At 38.0% G+C, this 24,972-nt stretch overlaps 5 protein-coding genes across 5 annotated transcripts; 4 read left to right on the top strand and 1 right to left on the bottom strand.

Moving 5' to 3' along the window:
- The first annotated feature begins 175 nt into the window (after positions 1-175).
- LOC113774939 (protein TIC 56, chloroplastic) lies at positions 176-4,755 on the top strand. Its single transcript, XM_027319602.1, has 6 exons — positions 176-814; positions 1,647-1,857; positions 2,570-2,767; positions 3,283-3,565; positions 3,740-3,902; positions 4,237-4,755. The coding sequence occupies exons 1-6, from the start codon at positions 341-343 to the stop codon at positions 4,432-4,434; spliced, it is 1,527 nt and encodes a 508-aa protein (XP_027175403.1). The 5' UTR covers positions 176-340; the 3' UTR covers positions 4,435-4,755.
- A 464-nt stretch (positions 4,756-5,219) lies between these two features.
- Positions 5,220-7,018, top strand: LOC113775610. The gene is made up of 2 exons (XM_027320561.1): positions 5,220-6,562; positions 6,746-7,018. Exons 1-2 carry the CDS (start codon positions 5,923-5,925, stop codon positions 6,805-6,807), a joined length of 702 nt encoding a protein of 233 aa, XP_027176362.1. The 5' UTR covers positions 5,220-5,922; the 3' UTR covers positions 6,808-7,018.
- A 4,407-nt stretch (positions 7,019-11,425) lies between these two features.
- On the top strand, positions 11,426-14,755 carry LOC113772901 (40S ribosomal protein S4-1). The gene is made up of 5 exons (XM_027317403.1): positions 11,426-11,530; positions 12,386-12,463; positions 12,586-12,766; positions 13,336-13,433; positions 13,771-14,755. Exons 1-5 carry the CDS (start codon positions 11,528-11,530, stop codon positions 14,203-14,205), a joined length of 795 nt encoding a protein of 264 aa, XP_027173204.1. The 5' UTR covers positions 11,426-11,527; the 3' UTR covers positions 14,206-14,755.
- An 833-nt stretch (positions 14,756-15,588) lies between these two features.
- On the bottom strand, positions 15,589-17,958 carry LOC113774545 (ferritin-1, chloroplastic-like). The gene is made up of 8 exons (XM_027319086.1): positions 17,448-17,958; positions 17,074-17,157; positions 16,882-16,942; positions 16,655-16,742; positions 16,476-16,537; positions 16,285-16,350; positions 16,085-16,148; positions 15,589-15,940 (listed from the first exon to the last, which is right to left on the bottom strand). Exons 1-8 carry the CDS (start codon positions 17,825-17,827, stop codon positions 15,876-15,878), a joined length of 870 nt encoding a protein of 289 aa, XP_027174887.1. The 5' UTR covers positions 17,828-17,958; the 3' UTR covers positions 15,589-15,875.
- Positions 17,959-23,365: 5,407 nt separating this feature from the next.
- LOC113775331 (mitoferrin-like) lies at positions 23,366-24,872 on the top strand. Its single transcript, XM_027320161.1, has 2 exons — positions 23,366-24,295; positions 24,509-24,872. The coding sequence occupies exons 1-2, from the start codon at positions 23,489-23,491 to the stop codon at positions 24,710-24,712; spliced, it is 1,011 nt and encodes a 336-aa protein (XP_027175962.1). The 5' UTR covers positions 23,366-23,488; the 3' UTR covers positions 24,713-24,872.
- Positions 24,873-24,972: the final 100 nt, after the last annotated feature.

The raw sequence follows: 24,972 nt of genomic DNA, 5'->3' as shown, positions 1-24,972 counted from the left end.
AGATTTGGGCTTCAAAAATCGCACTGGGCTGCCACAATTGTTACGAAATCCGCCCAATCTCTTCTTTTCTTATCAAACTTGTCAGTCATCCCAGGCCCTGAGTGAGTGATCAGTTCCCTAAACCTAAACAACTCCGCCCAATCTCTTTTCACTCACTACTACTAACTAGTAGTACTGGATGATTCATCCGTTTCAGCCAACAGTTGCTCCTCCATTGTCAAAGCTCTCTTTCTCATGGTTTTTGTCATTCTCAATTTATCTTCTCCCTACCCAAAGCCCCCGGCTTCCCGCGATATGCATTTTCACCTCAAAACCCTCTAGGCAATAGTTGTTCCGTTCAATGGCCTCACTCAACTTCGACTTTAACCCATTCAACGGCGACAACTGGTTCAAGAAACCCATCAATCTTGTCTCGCTCTTTGAAAACCTGAATCCCTTTAAACCCCAAGCCAGCACCCCAAATTTTGCAGCCTTATCTTTTAAGCCCTCTCCCAAAAAACCCAAAAATGAAGCCGCAAACCCCGGAAAATACGAGCAAATGCTAGACCAGTTCTACTGGGAGTGCGAGAATTTGCCGGATTATAGGCACACCCCTGAGGTTGAGAGGCTCCTAAATGAAGACCCCGTTTTTGAGAAGCTGGAAAACCCCACGCCCGAAGAGCTTGCGGAGAATGCCAAGCGGTGGGAAGAGTTTCGGGCCAGCCCGGTGGTCCAGTTCTTGGCCCGCGCTGAGGAAATTGCTAACAAAATCAACGAACTTGAGCTTAAAGAGAACTCCACCCCTTACAGAAAGGAAGACAGGAAACTGTGGAAGGTTTGCTGCTGATATTTTTTATTAGTATCAACGTATTTTGGGTTTACATGCTAGTGCTTTCCCCATTGTCACTTACAATTCGTTGCTATTAAAAAGCTGATTCAGCTTGAGCTGGTTTCCGATTCGAAATTGCGGAGGCATGAAAATTTGTTCTGTATTATTATGGGGATTCATATTCTCTCCTTTTCTTCTGTGGAATTGTTGCTTTGAATTTGGTGGTGGTTTTGATGAATTTTGGTCGAGTCATGTGAGAAACGTGATTACGGAATTCCTTCTTTTTCAGTATATGCGAATTCCACTTTGAATGTGAACAGTTTACTGTTAAAAACCTTCAATTTAAACCTATTTTTCGTTTTCAGCTAGTATCTAGCATTAGTGGTCATATTGTTCAAGGCTTGGATGATTGGAGGCTGTGGACTTGTATTCTTTGGTATTTTGTGTGATCGAGAAAATCAGTCAGCTTAAGTTGCAGCAGGATTCTATTGTTTAAAAAAAGTGGATACAAACAAATGAATGCCACCTTGAAGATTATCCTGAGTTTGAGTTTGATGGATATTGGTGCACTATATAGGGAACGTGATTACAGAATGACTTAAGTAACTCTTTTTAATTCAAAATTTATTGGAATTTCCATATGAATGTGAACAGGGTATTGTCACGCCTTCATCTTTGCTGTTTGATTTCGGTAGTACAAGTGGTCAATTCAATGTATTATTTATTGGAGGAGCTGCAGTTATAATGTTTACTCTGTCTTGAATACATTTGGGTCAAAGTAAATGCCTACTTTTGCTGTTCCAAATTTTTGAAGAACCTATTCGTGATATTTTTGAAGGCAGTCCCTAATGTACTTGGATTGGATGGGAGGCCAATGCCTAGGAAAGCAATCAAGACAAAGAGGGAATCTGATGATAAATTTTGGGATTTCGCTAGGCAGTTCTTCTTTGGTCTCTGGCGTTTCCGTCAAAGGCCATATCCACCAGGGAGACCGATTGATGTTGCTCAAGCTATCGGATACAAGAGGCTTGAAAGACGCTATTATGACTGTAAGAACATACATACAGAGGATTTGATGTATCTTAAGCTTGTGAATTATGTCAGCAGGATGTTATTTGTAATAAGTTTTTTGGTGTATTTGGGTCACTACCTTCTGAAGTGAATTATATGTTTGCCTTTTTTTGTTGCGAATGTAGCTGCTGTAGATGTCATAGTTCACTATTTTCTGACAACTTATTTCATTATGAGCTTCCTGGATGGAACAACTGAAAATGTTCTTTTGTTTCTTTTGGGTACATATATTTTGTAAGTCGTGCAGTACTACTAATTTTAATAAGTTTTTCCTAGTTAAAAACCATGCCCACTTATTGGTTATCCTTACCTATTTCTTTCTTGTTGCTACCTCTTGCCAAGCATTAAATTATTTGTACTTCATACTCTAATCCTATTTACACTGGGGATTTGAATTTAGTTGCTATTTTTTGTTAATCTAATGATGCTTTCAGTTTTTATGAAGTTATTTGAATTGTTAGTCCTGTTTTAATCTGACTGTAACTAAACTCCTTAGGTTAGATGCTCTGAATACCATATCTTACTCATATCTTGGCAATATATTTGGTCTTGGAATGTAAGGCAAGGCAATGTGTCCAATAGAATGGATGAAATATGAAGGCTTCTCATAGATGCACAGTTCCATTATCTTACTGTGTAGTGCATTACATGGCATCTAAATTGATCACATTTATGATACCTCCATGCCAGTTATCATGAGAAGTAGTGGTTGGTACTACAAGGATAGATTAGGCCGAACAAGAGGGCCTATGGAGTTGATCCAGCTTAAGACTGCATGGGGGGCTGGAATTATTGACAAACACACCTTCATTTGGGGCGATGACATGGATGAATGGGCACCAATTGGCATGGTTTATGGTCTTGAACGAGCAATTGCCACTTGGGAAGGTTTGTACGTGATTCTGCTGCATAGACTTGCTAATATCTTGTGCTATCATCTGCTTTATGAACATGTGCTACAGTTGTTAGGCATGAAATGGACCATTTAGTGGCCTAGTACTAGGGTGTAAGCAATTTCAGGGAGGGAATATTTTCTCTCTGTATGATTTTGTATGGACATAATATTCTTGTAAATTCATACCATTAATTGATTGGTTCATTTTTTGAATCGATGCTTAAATGAAATGCATTACCTGGGAAGTGATATGTGCAGCCATCCACAGACACTATCAAGTATATCAGGCCTTTTACAAAGCTAGGCTTAGTTGAGATTTGAGTGTTTGCAAACTTTTCTGGACTTCTTCTAATAGTGATATGCAGTTGAAGATTTTTTTTTTATTTATTTTTTGCTTCTGATTTTTTTGTAACTAGTGTTCTTCACCTGGGAAGTTATTGTCTGGACTGCGGACGCTGAGATCTTTTTTCCTTTTCTGAAAAAAAAAAATATTTTGGCTTCATTCCAGTTAGATTTGGTGCTGCTGCAACAGCTGCCCTTCACAAGTTACAAAAAGGCATGCCCCCTTGGGCACCTCTGAAGGGGCATGAACAAAAAACGTACAAGCAGCTCCAAGAAGAAGCTTATGAAAGCAAAAGACGTGATTTAGCTGTGCTGGAAGCTAATGAAGGTGTTTGGCCTGGTGTAAGGATACCTAGTCATGCCTTGTTTCTATGGGCTAGTGGCTCTGAGCTGACGTCAGTTTTGGAAGCTGACCACATGCCCAATAAGTTTATCCCCAAGGATCTCAGGTATCATATTTATGAACTCCTTTTCTTTATATTTCTTATGGCAGGTAATGCTGGTTTAAAATGATCAGGTTGTTTTCAGAACTGTTCTTGATATTAGAGTCTGTAGTTTAGTTAGAGTTGAACTGCTTCAGCTCCATTTTCTGATCCAAACTTACTCGTTACTTGTTGAGACAGGTATCAATTAGCAAAAGTAATTCCTGGGTTGAGACCATGGGAGGTTCTTAGTGTTGAGCAAGCCATGGATCAGATTACATATGGTGGGGAGTGGTACCGTGAACCTCTTGGTTCATACACAACTGGCCCCCCATACATTCAAGAGTGGAACAAGGATGTCAGGGTACATAATCTACCGCTAACTCATAGTACTTGTTGAATTTTTTACTAGGTCAGCTAATTTTGTCAGCTTTACATTGCAAAGGTAAATCTGAATCAAAGAGACTCGGATATGTTTCTGTGCATTGCAACACAAGCCACCACTTAAAGCTTTGGATTTTGGAAGATCTTCATTTCTTCTATGTGCATCTTGTACCTATCATTCAAATTATTTTATGCGCGTGATCGAAACTTGGATCGAAACATGGATCTATTTGTCATCACATGAGATGTAGATATATTGGTGTCTGCACGTACATATATTTGTTACTGAACATTTTACTGCCTTTTTATTGCAGACGCTATTTGACATTTTCCACAACCTTAGTGTCCAAGTGTACAACAAGCTGGAGAGGACAATTCCAGGTTTTAGTACTGTTATGGAGAGAGTTCAAGCAGAATCTATCGAAAGAGAGGAGAAAAGGAGGGAGAAGAGAGAAGCAGAGAAGAGGGCTGAGAAAGAAAAGTCATTTGGTCGAGTAGAAGGAGATCTGTAGTCCCTCCGGGCGTTTCCCTCTGCAGTTCCTTGAGGGGAAAATTTTCTCCTCGTGTTCCCTTTTTTCAACCCCTAGAGTTCTATGGTAAGTGAGATGTAGCCGCTCAAACAGTGTGTGAACTACTCGTATATTACTGATTACTCCCAAAAAAACAACAACAAAAGAGTATATGAGTGAACTACGCACGAGGAGAGAGTAATTTGTGTTGTATAATAGAACTCCCAGAATGTATCATGATACATTTTTTGCATTTTTCCGGCCTTCTGGGGGGGATGTAATCCAGGCGGATCTTATGTAGTGGCCATTTGTGCTTTTGGTATCCCTCCTATTCCCTGATCTTCTGCCTAAAATTGGCGACTTTCATTCGGCCAGGTTACTTTCGTCTTTTGGCATAATATATGACTAAACCACCCGAGTTCTATTGTCCATAAAACGAAATGGAAAAAGAAAAAAAAATGAAATGTATAATGATCAGGATAATACTGGGAAAGAAGACGTGTCCTCTACTAAATATGCGTTGGCATTTATGAAAACAAAGTGATCAGGGAAACAAGTTTTGTACTATTAGCAAATTGCAGATTTCTGTGCATGCAAATTGCAGGTTAAGTGAATGTTTACCCGTTAAGTGAATATTTAATTGCAAGAAAAATTCCGGTACTAGCTAGGACAGGAAATTTTTGTTTATATTATAGTGTTAACAATTGAATACTTATACCTGTTTTCGGGAAGGTTTGAGATTAAAGAGACAGATTAAGACGGTAATTACCTATATTTTACAGAGTCATGTGCTTGGAGAGGATATTGGGGGCCATGTCGATAATAGTACGGCGATAAACACACACACAAAAAAAACCCAGATAAACAAGCTCTGTTCCCCCTTTGGCTTGAGCAACGAGCAACAGGACTGCCAAGAAACAGATAGAGAAAAATCATTCGACCTCGGTCCAATAGTTGGGGAGAATTCTTTCAAATCCCGTCCGATGTATGTCATATAAGAGAATGCACAGTGCATTCGTCTTTGTCGAAGTAGGAGTAAAGAAAAATGGAAAGAACCTGTTAACTATTACCAAGAACTACGCTGCAGCGGGGTTACCCAATTAGTACCCATAAAACTAAAGAAAGAAAAAGGAGCTATTTTGAGGAGTCTGGGCTGGAGTGGAGGGATTTGCTGGTATCTAAGTAGTCAATTGTGGGTGGTGAATAGCGAGTACATACTATAATATATGATTACTTTCCCGGCCGAGTAACCGACATTTGCAGTTTGCGAGGGGCAGGTGTCGGTCGGTGCAGTGGGCAGTGAGGCTGCTGCGCCGAAAGCTGCGAACTACGTGGAATCAAACTACAGCCCTCTTTTCCTTGAGAATTAGTCCGTCCCTCTCTCAATCTTCTGCTTCAATACTATACTACGCTCCAACAGCGATATCAAGATAACAGAACCCATTCTTCAAAAGCCTTCAATTTTGCTAAAGGATTTAGAATTAGTTAGCTATGGAGGATGTCGTGGATGAGATTCAGAATACAGTTTCCCCTGATGATAAGAGAAGCTCGTTAGTTGGTGAGCCGGCGGCTGGTATAGGAGCAGAGCAAAGAGTTGAACAAGTAAGGGACGAGGCTGAAGAAATACAAGGTGAAAAAGAGAGGCCGATGGGTCTCATTAACAACTCGATTTCTACCATAGGCTCTGTAACTGGAGGAGACGATGAGGAGAAGAATGGATCAGGTGGGTTATCTGGTGAAGAAAGGAATATAGAGGAAGAGAAAGAATCAGGTGGGCCCATAAATCATCTCATCTCCAACTTGGTTTCACCCATATTGAGCCCCAGGGTGAGAGAGTTTAGCAACAAGAGGAAAGCTGATGAGTTTGAATCTGAATCGAAACAAGAGGACAAAAGGGGTGATGGATTGCCTTCAAAATCAGTGGAGGAATTTGGTGGCAGCAGCGGTGGCGATGGAGGGATATGCAAGGGTTTGATTTCCAATATTTTCCATCAAGACCAAGACCCAGGCGTCATAGGAGGAGAAGAAAGGAAAGTTAAGGATGTTAATCAGGGTGCTGAGCAAGTGAAGTCAGAAAGAGGAGGTGGGCTCGCGGAAAGCCTAGTTTCAAGCTTGCCAACCCCTCTTGCAGGTACTCGCTAATTTGCTATCTATACTACATACAACACCCTCGCCCTCCTATTTCCTTTTCGTCTCAATTTATTCTTGTGAATTGAAGATTATTTGTCATTCGTCAAGAGGGCCAAAAAAATATTTTTTTTTTCTGACCAAATTAAGCTTCAGTTTCTAAAACTGGTTCTTTCTTGATGAACAGAGGATGCAGCCCCGGCTACGGATGAGGCCTCCATTCTCATTCATTCCATTGTGCACGAATAACTGGGGCAGCTGAAGTTTTTGGTCATTTAACCTTCTTCCAATTCAAATGTCCCTCCTACTAATGTACACGATGATGTCTCGTTTCTTGTTTTGATGGTTTAGTGAAACTCTTTTGCCCAAATTGTTCCTTAATTTACTCAGTTTTGGCCATACCCCATCATCGTCGAGCAATATTGCTGGGGTTCATTAGGAATGATAAATTCAACTTTGCTCAACTATTGTGGATCCAATTATTTGCGTCTTTATCGCTCTCTCTCTATTTATCACTCTCTTAAGTTGTTAGTGTAGAAAAATATAGGGTTAAATGCAAAAAACCCCACAAACTATATAACCAGTTGCAGTTTACCCCCTAAATTATAATAATAGGCATTTTGCCCCCTTGAATAATATGTTTGGACAATACTACCCCTACTATCTTAAATCCTTTCTTTTTTTTCTCTATTAGCTTTTTTCATTTTTTCCTTTTATTTTCTTTTTGTTCTCCTTCTCTCATGGAACTAGCCAACGTCTTTCTCCGATGTGAAAAGACTTACATCAAAAATTTTAACATTTTTAAACTGCCTTTTTAATTTGTTTATTTGTTAAATTCATTCTTAATAATTTGTCATAAACTCTTTGTTATTACAAAATATTCAGAAGGGCAAGATGTGTATATATTCAGAATTTGGGTGGGACAAAACGTTTCGTAAGGATAGATTAGGGGTAGATTGAATTGAATAAAAAATCACCTATCACGTTATATATATATTAGTTTGATATTATAATATTTTTTTTTCCTTATCTTATAAAGGTGCTTCCTAAAGCTGTACGATGCTTATAGCTGAAATGCATAAATCAAAGAAAGTGTGAAATACAATAACATATTTCTTGAATGGCTATAAAACCTAAAGAAATAGTTCCATTGGAAAAAAATTAGAGAAATTTATGATGACATGGCATTTAGATTCTTATTGAGTACATAGATAATAATATTTGCAACAAATTTTATTCAAAAGGTTAAGAGATTTAATTGCATCATCAACGATAAACTTGTTGATGTTTAATTTTCTCTCTTTTCTATTACTGTGATAAGAAAATGATTTCGAATATATATATTGTCGGCGTATCTATTACTGGTATTTTAAAAACAATGCTGCTAGTAGGCTATGTGGCAAATGTCTATTGGTGACTTTTTATATATTTTGGACCAATGACGAAAAAAAGAAATCAATAATTTGTTGTTTAGTGGTAAAAGCTGTTCTCAAGGAAAAAAATGACACTAAACATGGAAACCAACTGCCGTTATTTTAATATTGTAAAAGATTTTTTATATATATAAAATATTGGCATACGAAATTAAGAAATAAACAAATTTTGACTAATCTAGTCTACTTATTTAAACAATGCTTAAAGAAAAAAAAGGAAGAATTTAAAAAGAAAATGATAGGCAAAAAGAAAAATAACAATGCTTAAAATAAAAGGGGTAGATTTGTCCAAACATATCATTCAAAGGGGCAAAATGCCCATTATTATAGTTTAGGGGGTAAACTGCAACTGGGTATATAGTTTGTGGGGATTTTTTGCATTTAACCCAAAAATATACTGCTCTCTCTGTCCACTTGTTCTCTCTGCTTTTTCTCTACTCTCTGCTCATCATCTTCCTCAACGAGATCTTAGTTTTAAGTCGAGAGGTCTCCCTTCCTTGTTTTCTGTTTAATAAAGTTCTCTTTCCCAAAGTGTTTGCTAGTGAAAGTTCTCATCCATTCTAAGTTATTCTAGTGAGAGCTTTGTTTAATTTTTTGTTATTATTTTCTCAAATCTAACAGATTTTTTCAAATCTATATATTATATCCAAAATTTCTTAGATCTTTTGATTAAATCTCATCATTAGTTTTGAATTTAAACCAGTATTTGTGATTCAGAGTATAATATTTAACATTTTATAACTCTGTTAAATCTAATAATTTTTCAGATCATATATATTTGTGACATGTTCTGTATGTTTTCAATTTTCTATCATTAGTGTAGTTTTCTTTATCAAACAAATTCTACTGGAAGATTTTGAGCTAATTTATTAATAATATTGGCTTTTATTTCATACAAAAAAATGTTAGTGTAGACTTTAACGTATTTTAAGTGCCCCAAATTGGGTTTTAAATTAGAGTTTCACTTAATCAGACGACAAGCACGTACGGCTTTGGCTTCTATGCAATGAAATAGCGCTGCGCGGTGTTCCCAATTTTGATCTCTTCAATCAATCCGCGTTATGAATTACCATAACGCGAAGGCATGGTGCCATGATTTGCATCAATATCAAAATATTGCAACTTTTCATACCATTCTCATGGTCTTCATAACTTACATGGATGTTGAAGGGTGTTTTTCTTTTGAAGCTCGTACAAGTAGGGGTATACTTAATTAAGTCAAAGATTCTAATTTTTAAATTTATTTGATTATTTTAATGAATTTAAAATTGTGTTTAAATTTAATTTATTTATTTATTGAGTCAAATTCAAATGAACTTTTATCGAGTAAAATTTGAGTGCTTGCAATTTATATATATATATATATATATATATATATATATATATATCAATTTAAACTAATTGAATCATACTTGAGTGGAGTTTTATTGAATAGAATAAAATATTGTTTAAGTTTAATTTGATTAATTGTTAAACTATCGAACGAGTTCTTATCAAATCGAATTGCATTCAAGTATTTAATAATTTGGTTCGTATTTCAACCTTACATAGATAATAGGTGAATCTGAATCCCTTGCCCATCCTCATACAAATAAGGGTTAATTCCACTTTGTCCCCCCAAATTTTGGACGATTATCCACTTAAGTCCCTAAACTTCAAAATGGGACACTTAAGTCCGTAAACTTATAAATACCTCCCACTTAAGTTCCTGAACTTATAAAATGGGACACTTTCATCCCTAAACCCTCATAAAATGGGGCACTTCGACCACCAACGGCATTCAGGATTTGTTAACAATTTTCCTTAAGTGGGAGGTATTTATAAGTTTAGGGACTTAAGTGTCCCATTTTGAAGTTTAGGGATTTAAATGGGTAATCGTCCAAAGTTTGGGGGGACAAAGTGGAATTAACCCTACAAATAAAAAGCTTGTCATTTAACAGAACATCCCAAATCACACCTCATCCATCATGATGTTAGAGGCACATTCCAAGTTTACCTTTTGTGTTTTCCCCAATGGTATCTGCATTCTATTCGATATTTACTTTTTTTTTTAACACTTACATCCCCAAATTATCTACAGGCTAGATTCTCTTGGTGCAACAACTATATATAAGAAACAAGGAAACTTAAAAGTGGATGAGAAAAACTTAAGTTAGATTATTATTCTTACAACCCAACAATAATAAGAAAATTTACAAATGTGCAAATTTGATTGCCTACCATAAAAGAGAAAATTGATCTTGCCTGCTATTACAGCAGGATAGAAAGTTTGAAGGAAAAACAAGAAAAAGAAAATAAATTGACATTTAAAAAAAAAAAAAGGAAACTGAAATGAAATTTGCTCAATATCACTACTGTCTTACAATTAACAATTAGTTTATTCCACACAAATGACCTCTACAAAATCCTTTGCTAGGCTGGAAACTTATATGTGTGTGTATACATACACACGCCTCTTCTATCTTGGGAAAAAAATATGAAAGAAGAAGCTAATCACAGTGGTAAATTGAATAATTTGTTATGATAAAAGGAGGCCAAAGCATTTGCTAAAAAGGAAATGCAAAATGAGCAAGGAAAATGAAATGATTTGAGAAATTCCAAAAGCTTTTCTATCTTTAAGTTCAAGTTGTAGTATAAAAAAATTTGAAGGGCAGTTTTGATACTAAATTTGAATCAATGTTTATTTTTGTCTTGCCAATTAGGGAAAAGAAAAGTAAATATAGAATGCTTGAAACTCGTCTGGACTCTAGAATCGTCAAAATCATTGTGGCAAAATCACTATCGTCAAAATCTCTGTTCCTGGTGACTCTGTTGGGTCACCCCCTAGTATAGGCTAGATTAGAAGTAGATGGTGATGGTGATAAGAGACAAAAAAAAAAAAAAGATATTTTTTTCTTGCTTGAAACTCCCCAATTTTTTCTCTTATCAAGTGAGATGAGCAAGATATATTTTTTATCTAAAAACCAATAATTATGGAGATAAATTTAACAAGACATATATCTATAAATATATAATAATTTTCATTATTATGTTTGGGATATTAATTTTTTAAATATTATTTGTCTTGAGTTGTATAAAATATTAGAATTGACTAATGGTTTTAGAGACAAATAGACAAATTAAGAGAAAAGTGATATTAGAGGGTAAAATACAAAATGGCCATACCTTAAGGGGATTTACTGTAATTAACCCTTGGGGTTATCAATGCCTATTTAATATTTTCATTATCCAAGTTTAGAGTTGACTAAAGGTTTAGGGGGTAAAATAAGAAAAAAAATAACATTAGGGGATAAAGTGCAAATTGGTTAAACCTCATGGAGAGAGAGTTTTTGTAATTTACCCTAAGAAAAATACTAATGCCCTAGAGGTTCCATTCCGGAACTACCCCTGGTGTGCGACGCCGCTTTCGTATATATACTGGGAGTTAGGGTTTAGGCATTCTTCCTAATCCTGCAGCGAGAGAGTGAGGGAGAGAGAAGAAGCGCCGCTCAGCCGAAGGAGCCTGATCCCCCCTTCCCCAACTCCTATCCTTAACAATGGTTGGTCCTCTTCATCTTCACTAGTTTTTCCTTTATTCTTATATGCTTTATACTTATCGTACTACGATTTAAATGGGCTCTGTGTCTTGAGCTATCGCGTCTGGATTTTGCGTATTCTCTTTGCACTTCATGAGTTTTTTTGCTGTAAAATTTGGGGGGGGGCGGTTATTTGATGTGCCATTTCGTTTGTGAATATGTAGTTTTCGAAGTTTGGATATGGAAGACGTCATTTGTTTGGTTGGCCCCTAAATTAATAATTCGTAGAACTTCGTATGGAAATTTTATCTGATAGGACGCAAAGATTTGCTGTTGTTCTTAGTGGCTTAGTGGTTTTCTTAAGGGATTGATCGTATAAGTGGTTCATTGTTTTTGCAGTTTATCTGATTTATTTCTTTTATTGACATGTTTGTTTTCGAAAACCGTACATGATTCTATGTTTCTTTTTAAAGCCAAACGAAGGGATAGAATGACACTGAGGACACTTTTGGTCAGTAGAATACTGGGGTTGGTTTTATTTCTTTATTCTATCCTAGAACAAGATGAGATTTGTTGTGAATATGGAATAAATTGTCGACATTTTAAATCTCCAGTGGTGTTTGAGAAATTGAGAGAGAAAAATCTGAACATGGCAAAATATTGGTCAGTCTGTTCTGGTTGGCTATTTTGTGGTTCCCCTTGTCCATAATGCTGAAGGTGCTGTTACTATTGGAAGAAAGTGTATCCGTTTAATGGACAAAACACTAGATGTTTGAGTCCCTAAAATGTGCCATCAGAATGCAGCTTTTGGCTTTATTTTCTCGTCTAAACTTGGTGCATAATGTTGTAACTAGTCTTTTTTGTTTCATTGGACTGCAGGCTCGAGGTTTGAAGAAGCACTTGAAGAGGCTCAATGCCCCAAAACACTGGATGTTGGACAAGCTTGGTGGTGCTTTTGTAAGTGAACTTTGTTAATGCCCTCTCCCTATCCTAAGGGTGTTTTGGATTATTCATTTCATTCACTATTTGTCTCTGTTCCTTGTGCTGATTGTTTGATCCTCTTGATATTCTAAACACAGGCACCGAAGCCCTCATCAGGGCCACACAAATCTAGGGAGTGCTTGCCTCTGATTCTCATTCTGCGTAACAGGCTGAAGTATGCCCTCACATATCGTGAAGTCATTTCTATCTTGATGCAACGCCATATTCTTGTTGATGGCAAAGTTAGGACTGACAAAACATACCCTTCTGGTTTCATGGGTATGTGTGCCCTGTTGCCCCATTGTTAACCTTTATCTTTTTTCCCTGCATAGTATTGGTAGTAAGGATTTGAGATTTAATATTTTGAAGATTCCTTTAGGGTAAGGCATTAATTTAGGAGAAAAATGGAATTAATTTCTAGTGAAGCCAGTGAGTGTAGGAGCTGTTGAATGTTCATGTTGGAATGCCTTTACAGATGTTTGTCTGAGCTTTTCTTTTCTTTCTTTTCCTGTAGATAGAAGTTTCTGTGGCAGATTTTTCAAGGCTACTTGTTTTACCAGACTAGGTGTTTTGCCTAGAAACACTACACTGAATATGAGAGGGGGCATTTCACATTGTTAGTTAAGATTTATATGAAGAATCAGGATAAGAAAGTTGAGAGAAGAAATGTCAGTTTTGTGGACCCCTGATCTAAATTTTTTCTGCTTGCCATGTTACATTTTTGCTAGGCACGTGTATGTTGCAGCTGCTTTACCCTGAAAAACTTGGTCTACTTGTTAATTATGATATGCTGTCTGCTTTCCAGCCCATTTGATATTCATCTCACCTGACTTCTTCTTTGTTGCTAGATGTTGTATCTATCCCGAAGACCAATGAGAATTTCCGTCTGCTATATGATACAAAGGGTCGATTCCGACTTCACTCCATCAGGGATGAGGAGGCAAAGGTCTGTCTTTTTATTTTTTTCCCTTTTCTGTTGCTGTTGGAACTACTGTTGCTTTTCGTTCTAATGATCCATGCATGACTTGTGACCAGCTGCTATTTTGCCCTCAAGTCTATTAATTGTGGTGCTAGTGATGATAGGAAATATTGATTTCAGTTCCTGTTGCTGTAATCCATTGGTCTAGACATTTATTGACCTGTTTCTTATTCCCTTTGTTGACAGTATTGGTACTGACATCCAGCCTCTCATATGCATTGTCAGAAATTAATTATTACGTGCACAGGTTGTCTTCTGGGAATAAACATGGTATTCTAATATATATTTATGTTTTGAGTTGCAGTTTAAGCTGTGTAAGGTTCGATCAGTACAGTTTGGACAGAAGGGCATTCCATACCTGAATACCTATGATGGTCGTACCATTCGTTACCCAGACCCACTCATCAAGGCCAATGACACCATCAAACTTGACCTGGAGAACAACAAGATTACTGATTTCATCAAGTTCGATGTTGGGAATGTTGTCATGGTGACTGGGGGAAGGAACAGAGGTCGTGTTGGAGTGATCAAGAATAGAGAGAAACATAAGGGAAGCTTTGAGACCATCCATGTCCAAGATGCCACAGGTCACGAGTTTGCTACTCGTCTGGGTAATGTCTTCATCATTGGAAAAGGTGCAAAACCCTGGGTGTCTCTTCCAAAGGGCAAAGGTATCAAGTTGTCAGTTATAGAGGAACAAAGGAAGAGGATTGCTGCCCAGGCGGCTACTACTGCCTAAATTTTCTACTATTAGCGTCTTTGGGAGGGTAACATTTTACTTGCAAAACTGGTATTAAGATGTTGCAATTTTTGAGTTGGGTTTAATGTTTTATTTGTCTTGTTTAGTTACAGTTTTGGACATTAAATATTGTGTTGGCGCGGTGATTGCACTGCTATCTAGAACCTATAGTTACAGGTTTAAAAGCCTTGGCTTGACGTTTGTTAGTCTTCCAATTACTGGGGCTGATCAGAGAATTTTCATTCATCTTTGAATTCCTTCGCCATGTGCAGACGACACTGATTAATTAGGTTCAAGTGATTGTAGATCTGAGCGGAGTTTTGTTCTACTTTTGACTGAAAACCTGGTCAACACAGCGAGTAGCATGGTTTGCAGATGAGATGAAACTAGTGGGGTTGAACGGGTATCTGCTAGTCGGACCAGCTTTCATGCCTGTAATGTCATGTAGTTCATACTTGCAGTCTCTCTTAAATCCTCCAGTAAACTGGATGTTTTCATCCAGAGTCTTCATGGATACTTTCTACTGAAGATTGTTCTTTGAGTTGATTAAGTTTTGTGCATCTTCCCATGAATTTTTTAGTCTGCTCTATGTTTAGATGCGCGAGCTGGGTTAGGTTTTCTCGGATTTCTTTCACCATTCAGATTCCACATTTTGATGCGTCTAGTATTTGAAAGCTCCTTGCTCGGGGAGAGAGGCTCAACAACTATACCTGTTTGCATGGGGCGATATTCTGTAGGAATTTGGAATTTGATAAAATCAGGTAAAAACAGGGTCAAGCTTGATTTGGAAGGTAATCCCTTTCGAGCATGTCCGGTATCGGTTGTTATTATTGCCTAAAGCAGCGTTGTGGTACGCTCTATTCTATTTCTTGGGGTGGGCGGCGCTGTTTGGTAATAATCCGCGAGAAAGGGTAGGCAATTTAGGGATCGTATAGTTCCGCTTTCAGTAGTAGTCACCGGAGAAAGGTACCGACACAGAAAAGAACAAGTCTGGTTGAAGAGTAGGCAATTTAGTTGGGTCCTAGTTCCGCTTTAATGTTGAGAGCACGTGCCCTAGTTTTTCCTACCACCACTGTCGGTAGGTCCAGCTCATGTTGCACACTGCACACCCTTTTGTTGATTGTTGCTCGTTGGATCGTATTTGGACTAACAATAATGTATGCGATGCGTCCTTCTACTTATTGGAGGGATCGTTTAAAATAATGCCAAATTTTATGGAGAAATCTGTTTATTGATGATGAAGCTTTACCGGGAAATGGAAGGATATTCAGACACAAAAAGTGGTATAAAAGGAGCCTAAAAGGCATCAATTTTTCCAAGAGCCGCGATCAAATGAATTTAACAGACAGAAAAAAAAAAAAGCGTAATTCAACAAATCTAAAGTTGCTTAAACTAAAAAAGCGTATTTTTATTGAGCACCCTATCAACAAACAGCGGAAGTAGAGCAGAGTCTGAAACACACTGCTGCTATTTACTAGTGATATTTACAGCTATTGACTAGTGATATTTACAGAGAGTTTACTTGAACGACATCAGATGAGGAAAATACCAAAAAAAAAAAAAAAAAACTTCTAAAATCCAGTCTGGACATGGTACTACATTTATTGAATTGGAAATTAACAAGGGAATAAAAAAGAAGTAGTGATACATTATGGGAGACACATTTGAATCTAAAAGACGCCGTCGTCGCCCTCCCCCTCGTGGTGCAGAAGCTTCTGATTAAAGTGCCACACGCCTACAACATCAACATCAAAAAATTAGTAAATTAAAAAGGCCGCCGAGCAAGTCTAAGGCACTCAGTAATCAAACAATTATCCAAGAAAATTAGGTGCAAAATTACAAAAATTCAGCAACTTTAGCGAAATAAAGAAAATCGTACCGTGTCCTTTTCCGACCATCCTCAACTGAGTGATATAATCTGAAATTTTCTTGATAGCTTCAACCTATATATTAATTATGGAGTAACAGATCAAATGAATAAATAACGATAAAGTAAGCCGTACAGATCAAATGAATTGACCGTTTCACTTCGATCGATCGCTAGTTATTTAGTTATTAGTAGTACTGCTTATTACGCACCTGCTCCCCCAGGAATTCGCTCTCTATAAAGTCTTGCATCTGAGGATCATTATTCCGATCAGCCACCTGAGAATATGCATATATATATATATATCCATTTAGCAGCAGATATGAATGTTCATTTTTTTTGGGGAAAAAAAAAAAAACCAGAATCAGATGATATGATCAATCAAGATGTGGTAGTAATTTACGCTGTGCACTTCCAGAAGCTTCGCATTTATCAATTTCTCCAAGCACAAAGCTACTTCCATAGCTGAATGAATTACAAGTGCCTCGTCAATCATCAGTCATTTTTTTTCAATTTAACAAAAAAAAAAAAAAAGAGGTCATGGAACTGGCATATTTTTACATTCCTCAGGATTAAGCTTACCATACAGTGCATCGCCCTTCTCCACGTGATCGAACTCTGATTTGGGTTCCTTCAGAGGAAGTAATGTCACTCTCCCTCCTCGTATGTTCTAGTATCATTTTGAAACCACAGGTGAGATGAGGCCTAACCTCAGGGGAGGTTTCTGAAATTATTCCTTATTACAAAGTACTAACTAACATCGTCGAATATTATACACTGATCTAGAGTATCTTGGCGTCGAATATTACCTGATATTTCATCAGCTTCTCCGCATGTTCTCTTTCTTCTTCACTGGACTCCTTGAAAAATCTGAGACACCGTAAACAACTTTCAGTAAAACCAACCTTAGGAAGTGTGTGTAGTATATACACGGAGTCTGCATATTTTTTATTTTAGAATTTTACACAACAGTTTTGAGGGAGGCAGTATTTGGTACTTACTTGGCTAGGCCTTTAAGAGCAATATTGTCCCTGTCGAAGTATGCATACATGGCGTGATACGCGTAGGACACACAGTATTCCGCACTGACATCAAACGACAAAACGACAAGACAAGACAAAACAAAAACAAAAAAAAAAAGGGTCAGAAAAATAGGCACATTTGCAGTTGATTAGGAGCTAATTAAACTGTTAACATACATAACTAACTACAAGATCCAGAATCGATCGATGATATATTCATGACAATAATGACTAAAGACCGAAAAAAGAAACTTTTAAATACTTTTTTTTTTTTAAAAAAAAAAGAAAGATATTTTGAAAGAAGAAAGAGAGAGAAGATGCATGGTAGTAAATAAGGTGGAGAAGCAAGTCACTTGATCTGCTCATTGATTGCCGCCTCACACTCGTGGGAGAATCTCTGACGGGCAAGTGAAACACTGGGGGACAATGGGACCAAGAATTCGTCATTCTTAATCTCTTCAAAGGGCTGAAAAACCACTCCCGTGAGTGACAAGGTGCTGGTCTTTTCATCTGAAGCAAAGGTCCTGAAGCCTCCTTTCTGGCGATTAGTCTGCAAAACGACACTGGTTGGGCGGCCGCCTGCAGAGTCGGCCGATAACGAAGAAGAAGATAAGAAGTTAGCAGTAGTAGTGCCAGTGGTGGCTGAGTTGTTGCTCAACAACAAGGGATGAGCAGTAGCGCCTGCCCGTTGCAAGGAATAAGTTGGAGAAGAAATAGCTGCTTGAAGAAGCATGGCTTTAGGACTACGAAAAAAGCAATAAATTCTTGAAGCAGGGGATCGATGATTAAAAACTGTATAGATGTTGCTAGAGCTGGGTGCTGAATACTTCTTTTTTTTTTTGTGAGTTTATATAGAGCGGAGCGAGGGGGGGAGGGATGGTGGGGAGCGGCAGCACAGAGGATAGATAGTGTTGGGTCATGTGAATTGTGGCGGGGAAGAAGGTGGAAGTGAGGAGCTGGGATACGGATCCTAATCGACCGTAGCGTATCTGACACGTGGTAGTCCAGTTGTACTGGGCGTGTGGAATGCTCGTGGCCTGATCCAAAAGTTTGCGGCATCTGACGAAATGTCCGGAAACCTGTCACTTTCTGTTGAGGGGAATCCAATGACCTTTTCTTCATTTCACACTACGTGGACTAGACTGTGGCATTATATATTCCTATCGTTTCAGAAAGACAAAAAAAAATAAAAATAAAAGAAGACTAGACTTGGCATTGTCGCGCCCTACTGCAAAAAAGAATCGATGATTTGAGAAACCTCTTCTGGCATGGGATGGGATGGGGGTTTTTGATAATTTTACTTGGTACCCCTGATATTTTAAACACAAATTGTTGAGCAAATTGCACCACATAAATGATTCTGTCTAGGTGCCAATGTTGAAAATAAAACTTTGTCCAAAATTAGACTAATTAGTATCGTGTGGACATGATGAGCTTTCCCGGAATATGCGGTCCTAAATTTCCAACATGATTACATCTTGACTGCGTTAATTAATGGCGAGTTTTAATTAAACAAACCAACCCAAGTAGTGATGGCGCGCTGGTCTCATTCTTTTTTAAGCTGATAGTTGAAAATTACATTTTGTGTGAACTGGTCAAAGACTCATCTAATACTACTAAAACTCTTTCAAAGCCGAGAAAGCAAGGACGGAGTAGAGGATTGGTCCAAGAGTCCTAGTTATGGACTCAAAGCATTTAGGGTCTGTTTGTTAGGATTGAAAAATGAAAATGTTTTCCTAATTTTCAAGTGTTTGGTTCAATTATAACATAGGAAAATATTTTCTTGTGGAAAAGATTTTACGCTCGGTGGCGTAAAATAACTTCCGCAAAAAAGAAACTGAAGTTATTTTCTCTATCTTAAAGAAATGGAAACATTGAAGTCAAGCAATCACGTCGCACATACAGCCTCTTCATTGTCCTCTATTTGTCTCTCTCACACACAAATATATGCGAAGGCAAAAAATTTTGACAAACTCAAATCTCTGGAGATTAACTAAGCTAGATCCAAAGGACTGTTCAAGTTGTCTATATTTGGGTTAAGGTTGGTGATGATGATCAGTATGTCTATGCGTGATTTTGGTTTCTTCAGCAGATGTAAATGTGAGAAAATAGATGACGATGGTGATAGAAGAAGAGCCGACAAGGATGCTAAAAGAGGCATAAGTTAATCACAGTAACATGGGCTCAGTCATTACGACGGGCTTGGGTGTTTTTGTAAATAAGTATCCAAACACCAGAAAATAATAGAGAAAAGAAACTGTTTTCCTGTCGAAAATTTTCAGTGGAAGATTTTTTTCGAAGAAAATATTTTACTCCCTACCAAACGGACCCTTACGGTGTGTTTGGATTGCAAGAAAAATTGTTACGTTCTTCATAAACACATTTTCTCATCACCTTTTTATCTTATATATAGTAAATTATTACAGTATTTTTTTTACAAAAAATTTAGAAAAATACAATCAAAATAAAGCCTATTTGTTGTTACATCAATAAAGCACTTTATCCACAGCTATTTACGTACTAAAGAGGGAGGAGAAACGGGAAAAATAATATTGACGAGAGTGATTTGAGCCACCCTAGAATATTTGCAAATGATATATATATATATATAGACACACATAGGTAAAAAAAAAAAAAGAAGATAGCGCCACAGTGAATAACAGATGATACCCAAAAACTAATATAATATTCAATCTAAAAACGCTAAAATATTTGCTGGATGTGTCAAATGGGTTGGGTTTTGGGGCGCATTCATCCAACGCTCCTCCGGATAGGATCATAGGACCAATCCGAAAATATTAGACCCAAATTCGCAATCTCACGGCCCTATCACTAGTGAACGCAGATTCATCATCGTCAGTAATGACGATAACACGAGTATCCATGGGTCAAGAATCCAAATTAGTCGTATCATCGGTGCAGAGCAGGTCCGAGTGGCTTTAATGGACTACTCATCATGAGTGTCATGATCCCAATCCACGACACAAACACTCGGGGAGAAGAAACCCAACTCGGAAGAATCGATCAGCGGGGTTTGGCAAAAATCAAAATTTTTTAAAATTTATTTTGCTCTAAGAAATTCTTTTTTGGTAAAGGTAATAATGGATAATATTTTAGGATTTAACATTTGCCATGAACTTTTCTTCTTCAACCAGAATTCTCCTTATCTGTCTTTTAAAATGAAGTTGGTTCTTTACTAGTACGTACTTGGAATTATCAATCCTCCTTTCTCTTCCTGTTTCTATATACCATCATCATCAATAATAATGATGTTTCTTTGTCCCAACCCGAGCTTTGCAATGAATGAATGAATGAAACTGCTGTACTTCCACCTCGCTTACATTATCAAACAGCAAAAAAAATAATTTTTAATATTCTTTTTACCTTAATAATATACAGTGCAGTCTATTATGCCATTCAATTTTCAGAACTACTTTTCTTTCAACTATTTCAATAATCTGTAAGTCGGATTTCAACCCTGTCTTCTTCTTTAAGCAATCACCATATATATCCTGTTAAGAGTTGCTACTACTTAAAAGAAGTTTTTAACCCTCCTCTAAGCAATACTAGCAGTAATAGCTAAAATGGCATGATGAATGATATCCTCGTTAAATACGCACTAAAACTATACACTAGTGTCTTTCTCCATCGACCAAAATCGTCTTTGAAAATTAAAATTTCCACGTTTGCATAACTCATAGAATTATTGTGGTTAAATAATCATCATCAGCTAGCCGGTGTTTAGCGTACGTAATGCTTGTTATATATTTACTGTAGAATTGAATTTTTTTTTTTTTTTTACCTTTTAGAATTTACGAGTTCGATACAGGATTGAATGGTGTATGCAGCCATGGTTCGCCATCGCGGTTTCGATTGTTCCACATCAGTCAAAGCGATATATCAGCCGATACCATGCATTACGGATTCAAATCGACCAATATCGATCGAGTCAAAGCGAATCGCCGTGGATATAATAATATATGCGATTTGAAAATCGATATCGTATCGATCCCTCCGCTCTCTAGTTATGATTCGACCAATCTGTATCGGAATCTGCCAATAGCAGCAGGACGAAGTCATTTATGTTGCCCCAGGCAGGCTGTAAGGTAAGGTGTGAATTGGCTGGCTCAGGCAATTTGTAAATTCTTCTTCATTAAGCGTAAAGAAAGAAAGGTGAGATGATATGAACACTTCCACTACCAGTTACCAGTTACCACTACTGCGGCCGGCTGAATTAGACTTTGGTGTGTGGATACACAAGTAGCTAGCTAGCGTGGTTTGGTGTTGGCAAAAGCAAGAGGGGAGGGAGGGAGGGAGAGGGACCCCTAATTACTATTCAGTTTCAGTATGAGGACAATGAACTTTTGGTTGTCAAAGCTACAAATCATGATGGTAAGATCGGATGTGGGTGGGTCACTTTAGGACTGAAGTTTACGTTGCTGCTTTTGGAGAGAAGTTTAGATGCCTCAAGGTACTTGTGGACACCACGCGTTCTTTTCTTAGACCACCAAAATTATCCTCCTCCTCCTCCTCCAGATATTTTAATTACTACTCCGCTGCGTCTATACGCATTTATTTTAGGGATAATTTCAGATACCTCCCCTGAGGTTTCTGAGAGTCTCACTCTCATCTCTTGTGATTTCAAAAATATCACAAACCTCCTCTGTCAGAATTTAGATCACATTTCTTACATCATCATGGCTAAAAAGACTTATATACCCTCACAAGTCAACTAATATTTTGTGATTATCAGGACAAATACATTTCAACTCACATAATTACTTTTTTCTACGCTATATCTAATCTCCCTTTTACATGTATACATAGTCAAATAATTAACACCTAACATGATGTAATTTTTTTAACACCTAACCATTCTAAATTTTTGCGTACCATTACACTACCTTTTATAAATATACACAGTCAAATAACTAACATCTAACATAATAGTAAACTGATTGTACCTCATAAATCATCCCGTGTAAGGTGTTTATAGGCAAATTAGTATTAGTCATATAAATAAAATTACATATATACTGCAACTTGTAAGGAGATGCACAAGTGGGTCAAAACACCAATAACCATTCCAAATCTATACATACTATTGCACTTTGCATATTGCTGCGATGACTAATTGCAATATGCATGTGAACAAATAACTGCATGTTCAACAATTTCTATGTATCGTACTTGGTCGATAATACGGTGTACATTATTTCAACTAGATTGTATATTCACTAAGTATTTATGTACATGCTACTTATTGAAGAAAACTAGCTCTCTGCTAAATATTTAATGCACTCTCATAAGCACTAATGGTTGATTTAATATGCAATTGGAATAAATAACCATCTAGTAAAAGCTTTTGATATAATATTATTGATGAATAACATATTGTATCTGAAATTATCCCTTTTTTCTAATTTATTTTTGGTTTTTATTAGTTTTCATTATTTCACTAATATAACTTATACACTTACCTCAGGGGCATTTATGAAAACAAAATTCCCTCTCTTTCCTGAAAACACTTTTTTATGTTCACTTTTGACATCATGGGCTGATTTTGTTACAAAATTCTAAAACTCAGGGGAGGTTTGTGATATTTTTGAAACCATAGGGGAGGAGAGTGAGACTGTAGAAACCTTAGGGGAGGTTTCTGAAATTATCCCTTTATTTTATTCTTTCTTTCCTTTTTATCTTGAGAGCTGGCCATTTCGAGGGTGACAGCGTGCAGCATATCCAATCCTAAAGTCGCAATTCACAAAGCCATTATCCACCCAAAAAAGTATGGCCTGTGGATAACACACTCCTGACTCCCCCACCATCCCCCGTCCCCCATCCCCATCCATCTCTATAGACCATAGATCACTACCATACTCGTCAAAACAACACCACCCATTGTGATCATTCTCCCGTTTCTTCCAATAATAAATCAATACAGTAGTAATCTAAAGTGAAGCCATGCCAGTAGTACTATTTTAAGTAGTGTTTTGTCACTTGTTGAATTTAGGGACCATTATTATGATACTCTCCATCTGTTTAGGGCTATTATTAGCTTTACTCCAAGACACCCGGATTCATCTTTCTAATGCATCATCTATTTTTCTTCACCTTTGCACGTATATAATTAAAGTGACTAGATTTTTTAGAAAATAGAAAAAAAAAGGCTCTTCCACCCAGAATATATGTCTCTGCGGCCTTAAATTTAATAGTCCCATTAGCTATTGGGAGTATTGCTATCATCTCATGAAGAACTTTCGCATGGCGACAAGCCCTTTCAATTCAACCAGAAAGCGATCCATCCCTATCAATTATTGTTCACTTCCTCCTTTAAACGTCGAGCACACAACCAAGTTACCACAGCTCCCCTCAACACTCCTACACCCGACCCAACATGGCCGCAACCACCACCAAGACGGATGGCACCCCGAAATTCCACCCTGCAGCCTCAGATTTCCGTCCAGAAAATATCTCCGTCTCCCAACCACCAATCCATGATGGCCTCCAATTCTGGCAGTTTATGGTCGCTGGTTCGGTCGCTGGCTCCGTGGAGCACATGGCAATGTTCCCAATCGACACCCTCAAAACCCGCATGCAGGCGATTGGGTCCTCCTCCTCCGCATGCAAAACCGCCGCACCCTCGAAGAAACTCGGCCAATCCTTTGTTTCCATTATGAGAGCAGAAGGCCTGGGTGGGTTCTATCGTGGGATTGCTGCAATGGGACTGGGGGCTGGACCTGCCCATGCATTGTATTTCTCTGTGTACGAGCTGTGCAAGAAGCATCTATCCGCCAACAATCCAAACAACTCCGTCGCACACGCCCTTTCCGGAGTGTTTGCTACCGTGGCCAGCGATGCCGTGATGACGCCAATGGACGTGGTGAAGCAAAGACTGCAGTTGAGCGGGAGTCCTTACAAGGGATTCGGAGATTGTGTGAAGAGGGTGCTGTTAGAAGAGGGGGTCGGGGCCTTCTACGCTAGTTATCGGACCACCGTGGTCATGAATGCACCTTTCACTGCGGTTCATTTCGCAACTTATGAGGCTGCAAAAAGGGCTCTGATGGAGGTATCGCCTCAAAATTACGTGCGGGATGATGAAGAAACTCTGCTGCTGCATGCTACTGCAGGTGCTGCCGCCGGAGCATTGGCTGCTGCAGTTACTACTCCTCTTGATGTTGTCAAAACTCAGTTGCAGTGTCAGGTTACAAAGAATTTCTGCCTTTTCTTTTGTTCAAACTACTTTACTGCAGCACGGGCCGCTCTTCCTCAAAACTTAATTACCCTTTCTATTAATAGTACAGCCGTCCTCCATTCCCCACCCCCCCCAAATTTCCAGCCGGAATCTTTTAAATTTTGTACTGGTAGGTAGCATGTTACTAGTTTTTCAGTACAGGGTTTGCTTTGATTGCACCAGGGTGTTTGTGGCTGCGATCGGTTCTCGAGTGGCTCGATCACGGATGTGGTTCAGGCGATCGTGAAAAAAGAGGGTTATGGGGGGCTTATGCGGGGTTGGATCCCCAGAATGCTGTTCCATGCACCGGCCGCGGCTATCTGCTGGTCTACCTATGAAGCTGTCAAAAGCTTTTTCCACACTAGAAATGGCTCCGAGGATGGCTGAGGACAAAAGTTACTTCCATTGGATGCGCCAACTATAAAATCACGTTGAGCAAAATTGTTGAAGAAACCGCTTTTCCTTCTCATGTACAGGGGATTGGAAGAATAATTAACTTGTCAATTTTTCAACCGACTTGGTAGTTACACTATCAATTCGGATATCACATGCCTAAGAGTTTTATGCTGAGTTTAAAGAATGTAATACAAAGATGTGCTGCTCTTTAAACCGTATAATATCACCAACTCATTTCAATCTATCAGGAA

The sequence above is a fragment of the Coffea eugenioides genome, chromosome 6 (assembly GCF_003713205.1).
Source record: "Coffea eugenioides isolate CCC68of chromosome 6, Ceug_1.0, whole genome shotgun sequence".
Lineage (NCBI taxonomy): Eukaryota > Viridiplantae > Streptophyta > Magnoliopsida > Gentianales > Rubiaceae > Coffea > Coffea eugenioides.
This window is presented reverse-complemented; position numbering and strand designations above follow the sequence as displayed.

Excerpts from the sequence above, each read along its gene's own strand:
- LOC113774939 (XM_027319602.1), top strand. The coding sequence starts at position 341 with ATGGCCTCACTCAACTTCGACTTTAACCCATTCAACGGCGACAACTGG. Across the intron at positions 815-1,646 it reads AAGACAGGAAACTGTGGAAG|GCAGTCCCTAATGTACTTGG; the intron begins GTTTGCTGCTGA and ends ATATTTTTGAAG. Across the intron at positions 3,903-4,236 it reads AGTGGAACAAGGATGTCAGG|ACGCTATTTGACATTTTCCA; the intron begins GTACATAATCTA and ends TTTTTATTGCAG.
- LOC113775610 (XM_027320561.1), top strand. The coding sequence starts at position 5,923 with ATGGAGGATGTCGTGGATGAGATTCAGAATACAGTTTCCCCTGATGAT. Across the intron at positions 6,563-6,745 it reads CTTGCCAACCCCTCTTGCAG|AGGATGCAGCCCCGGCTACG; the intron begins GTACTCGCTAAT and ends CTTGATGAACAG.
- LOC113772901 (XM_027317403.1), top strand. Across the intron at positions 12,464-12,585 it reads ACAAGCTTGGTGGTGCTTTT|GCACCGAAGCCCTCATCAGG; the intron begins GTAAGTGAACTT and ends TTCTAAACACAG. Across the intron at positions 12,767-13,335 it reads ATACCCTTCTGGTTTCATGG|ATGTTGTATCTATCCCGAAG; the intron begins GTATGTGTGCCC and ends CTTTGTTGCTAG.
- LOC113774545 (XM_027319086.1), bottom strand. The coding sequence starts at position 17,827 with ATGCTTCTTCAAGCAGCTATTTCTTCTCCAACTTATTCCTTGCAACGG. Across the intron at positions 17,158-17,447 it reads GCAATCAATGAGCAGATCAA|TGCGGAATACTGTGTGTCCT; the intron begins GTGACTTGCTTC and ends GTTTGATGTCAG. Across the intron at positions 16,149-16,284 it reads GCGAATTCCTGGGGGAGCAG|GTTGAAGCTATCAAGAAAAT; the intron begins GTGCGTAATAAG and ends ATTAATATATAG.
- LOC113775331 (XM_027320161.1), top strand. The coding sequence starts at position 23,489 with ATGGCCGCAACCACCACCAAGACGGATGGCACCCCGAAATTCCACCCT. Across the intron at positions 24,296-24,508 it reads AAACTCAGTTGCAGTGTCAG|GGTGTTTGTGGCTGCGATCG; the intron begins GTTACAAAGAAT and ends TGATTGCACCAG.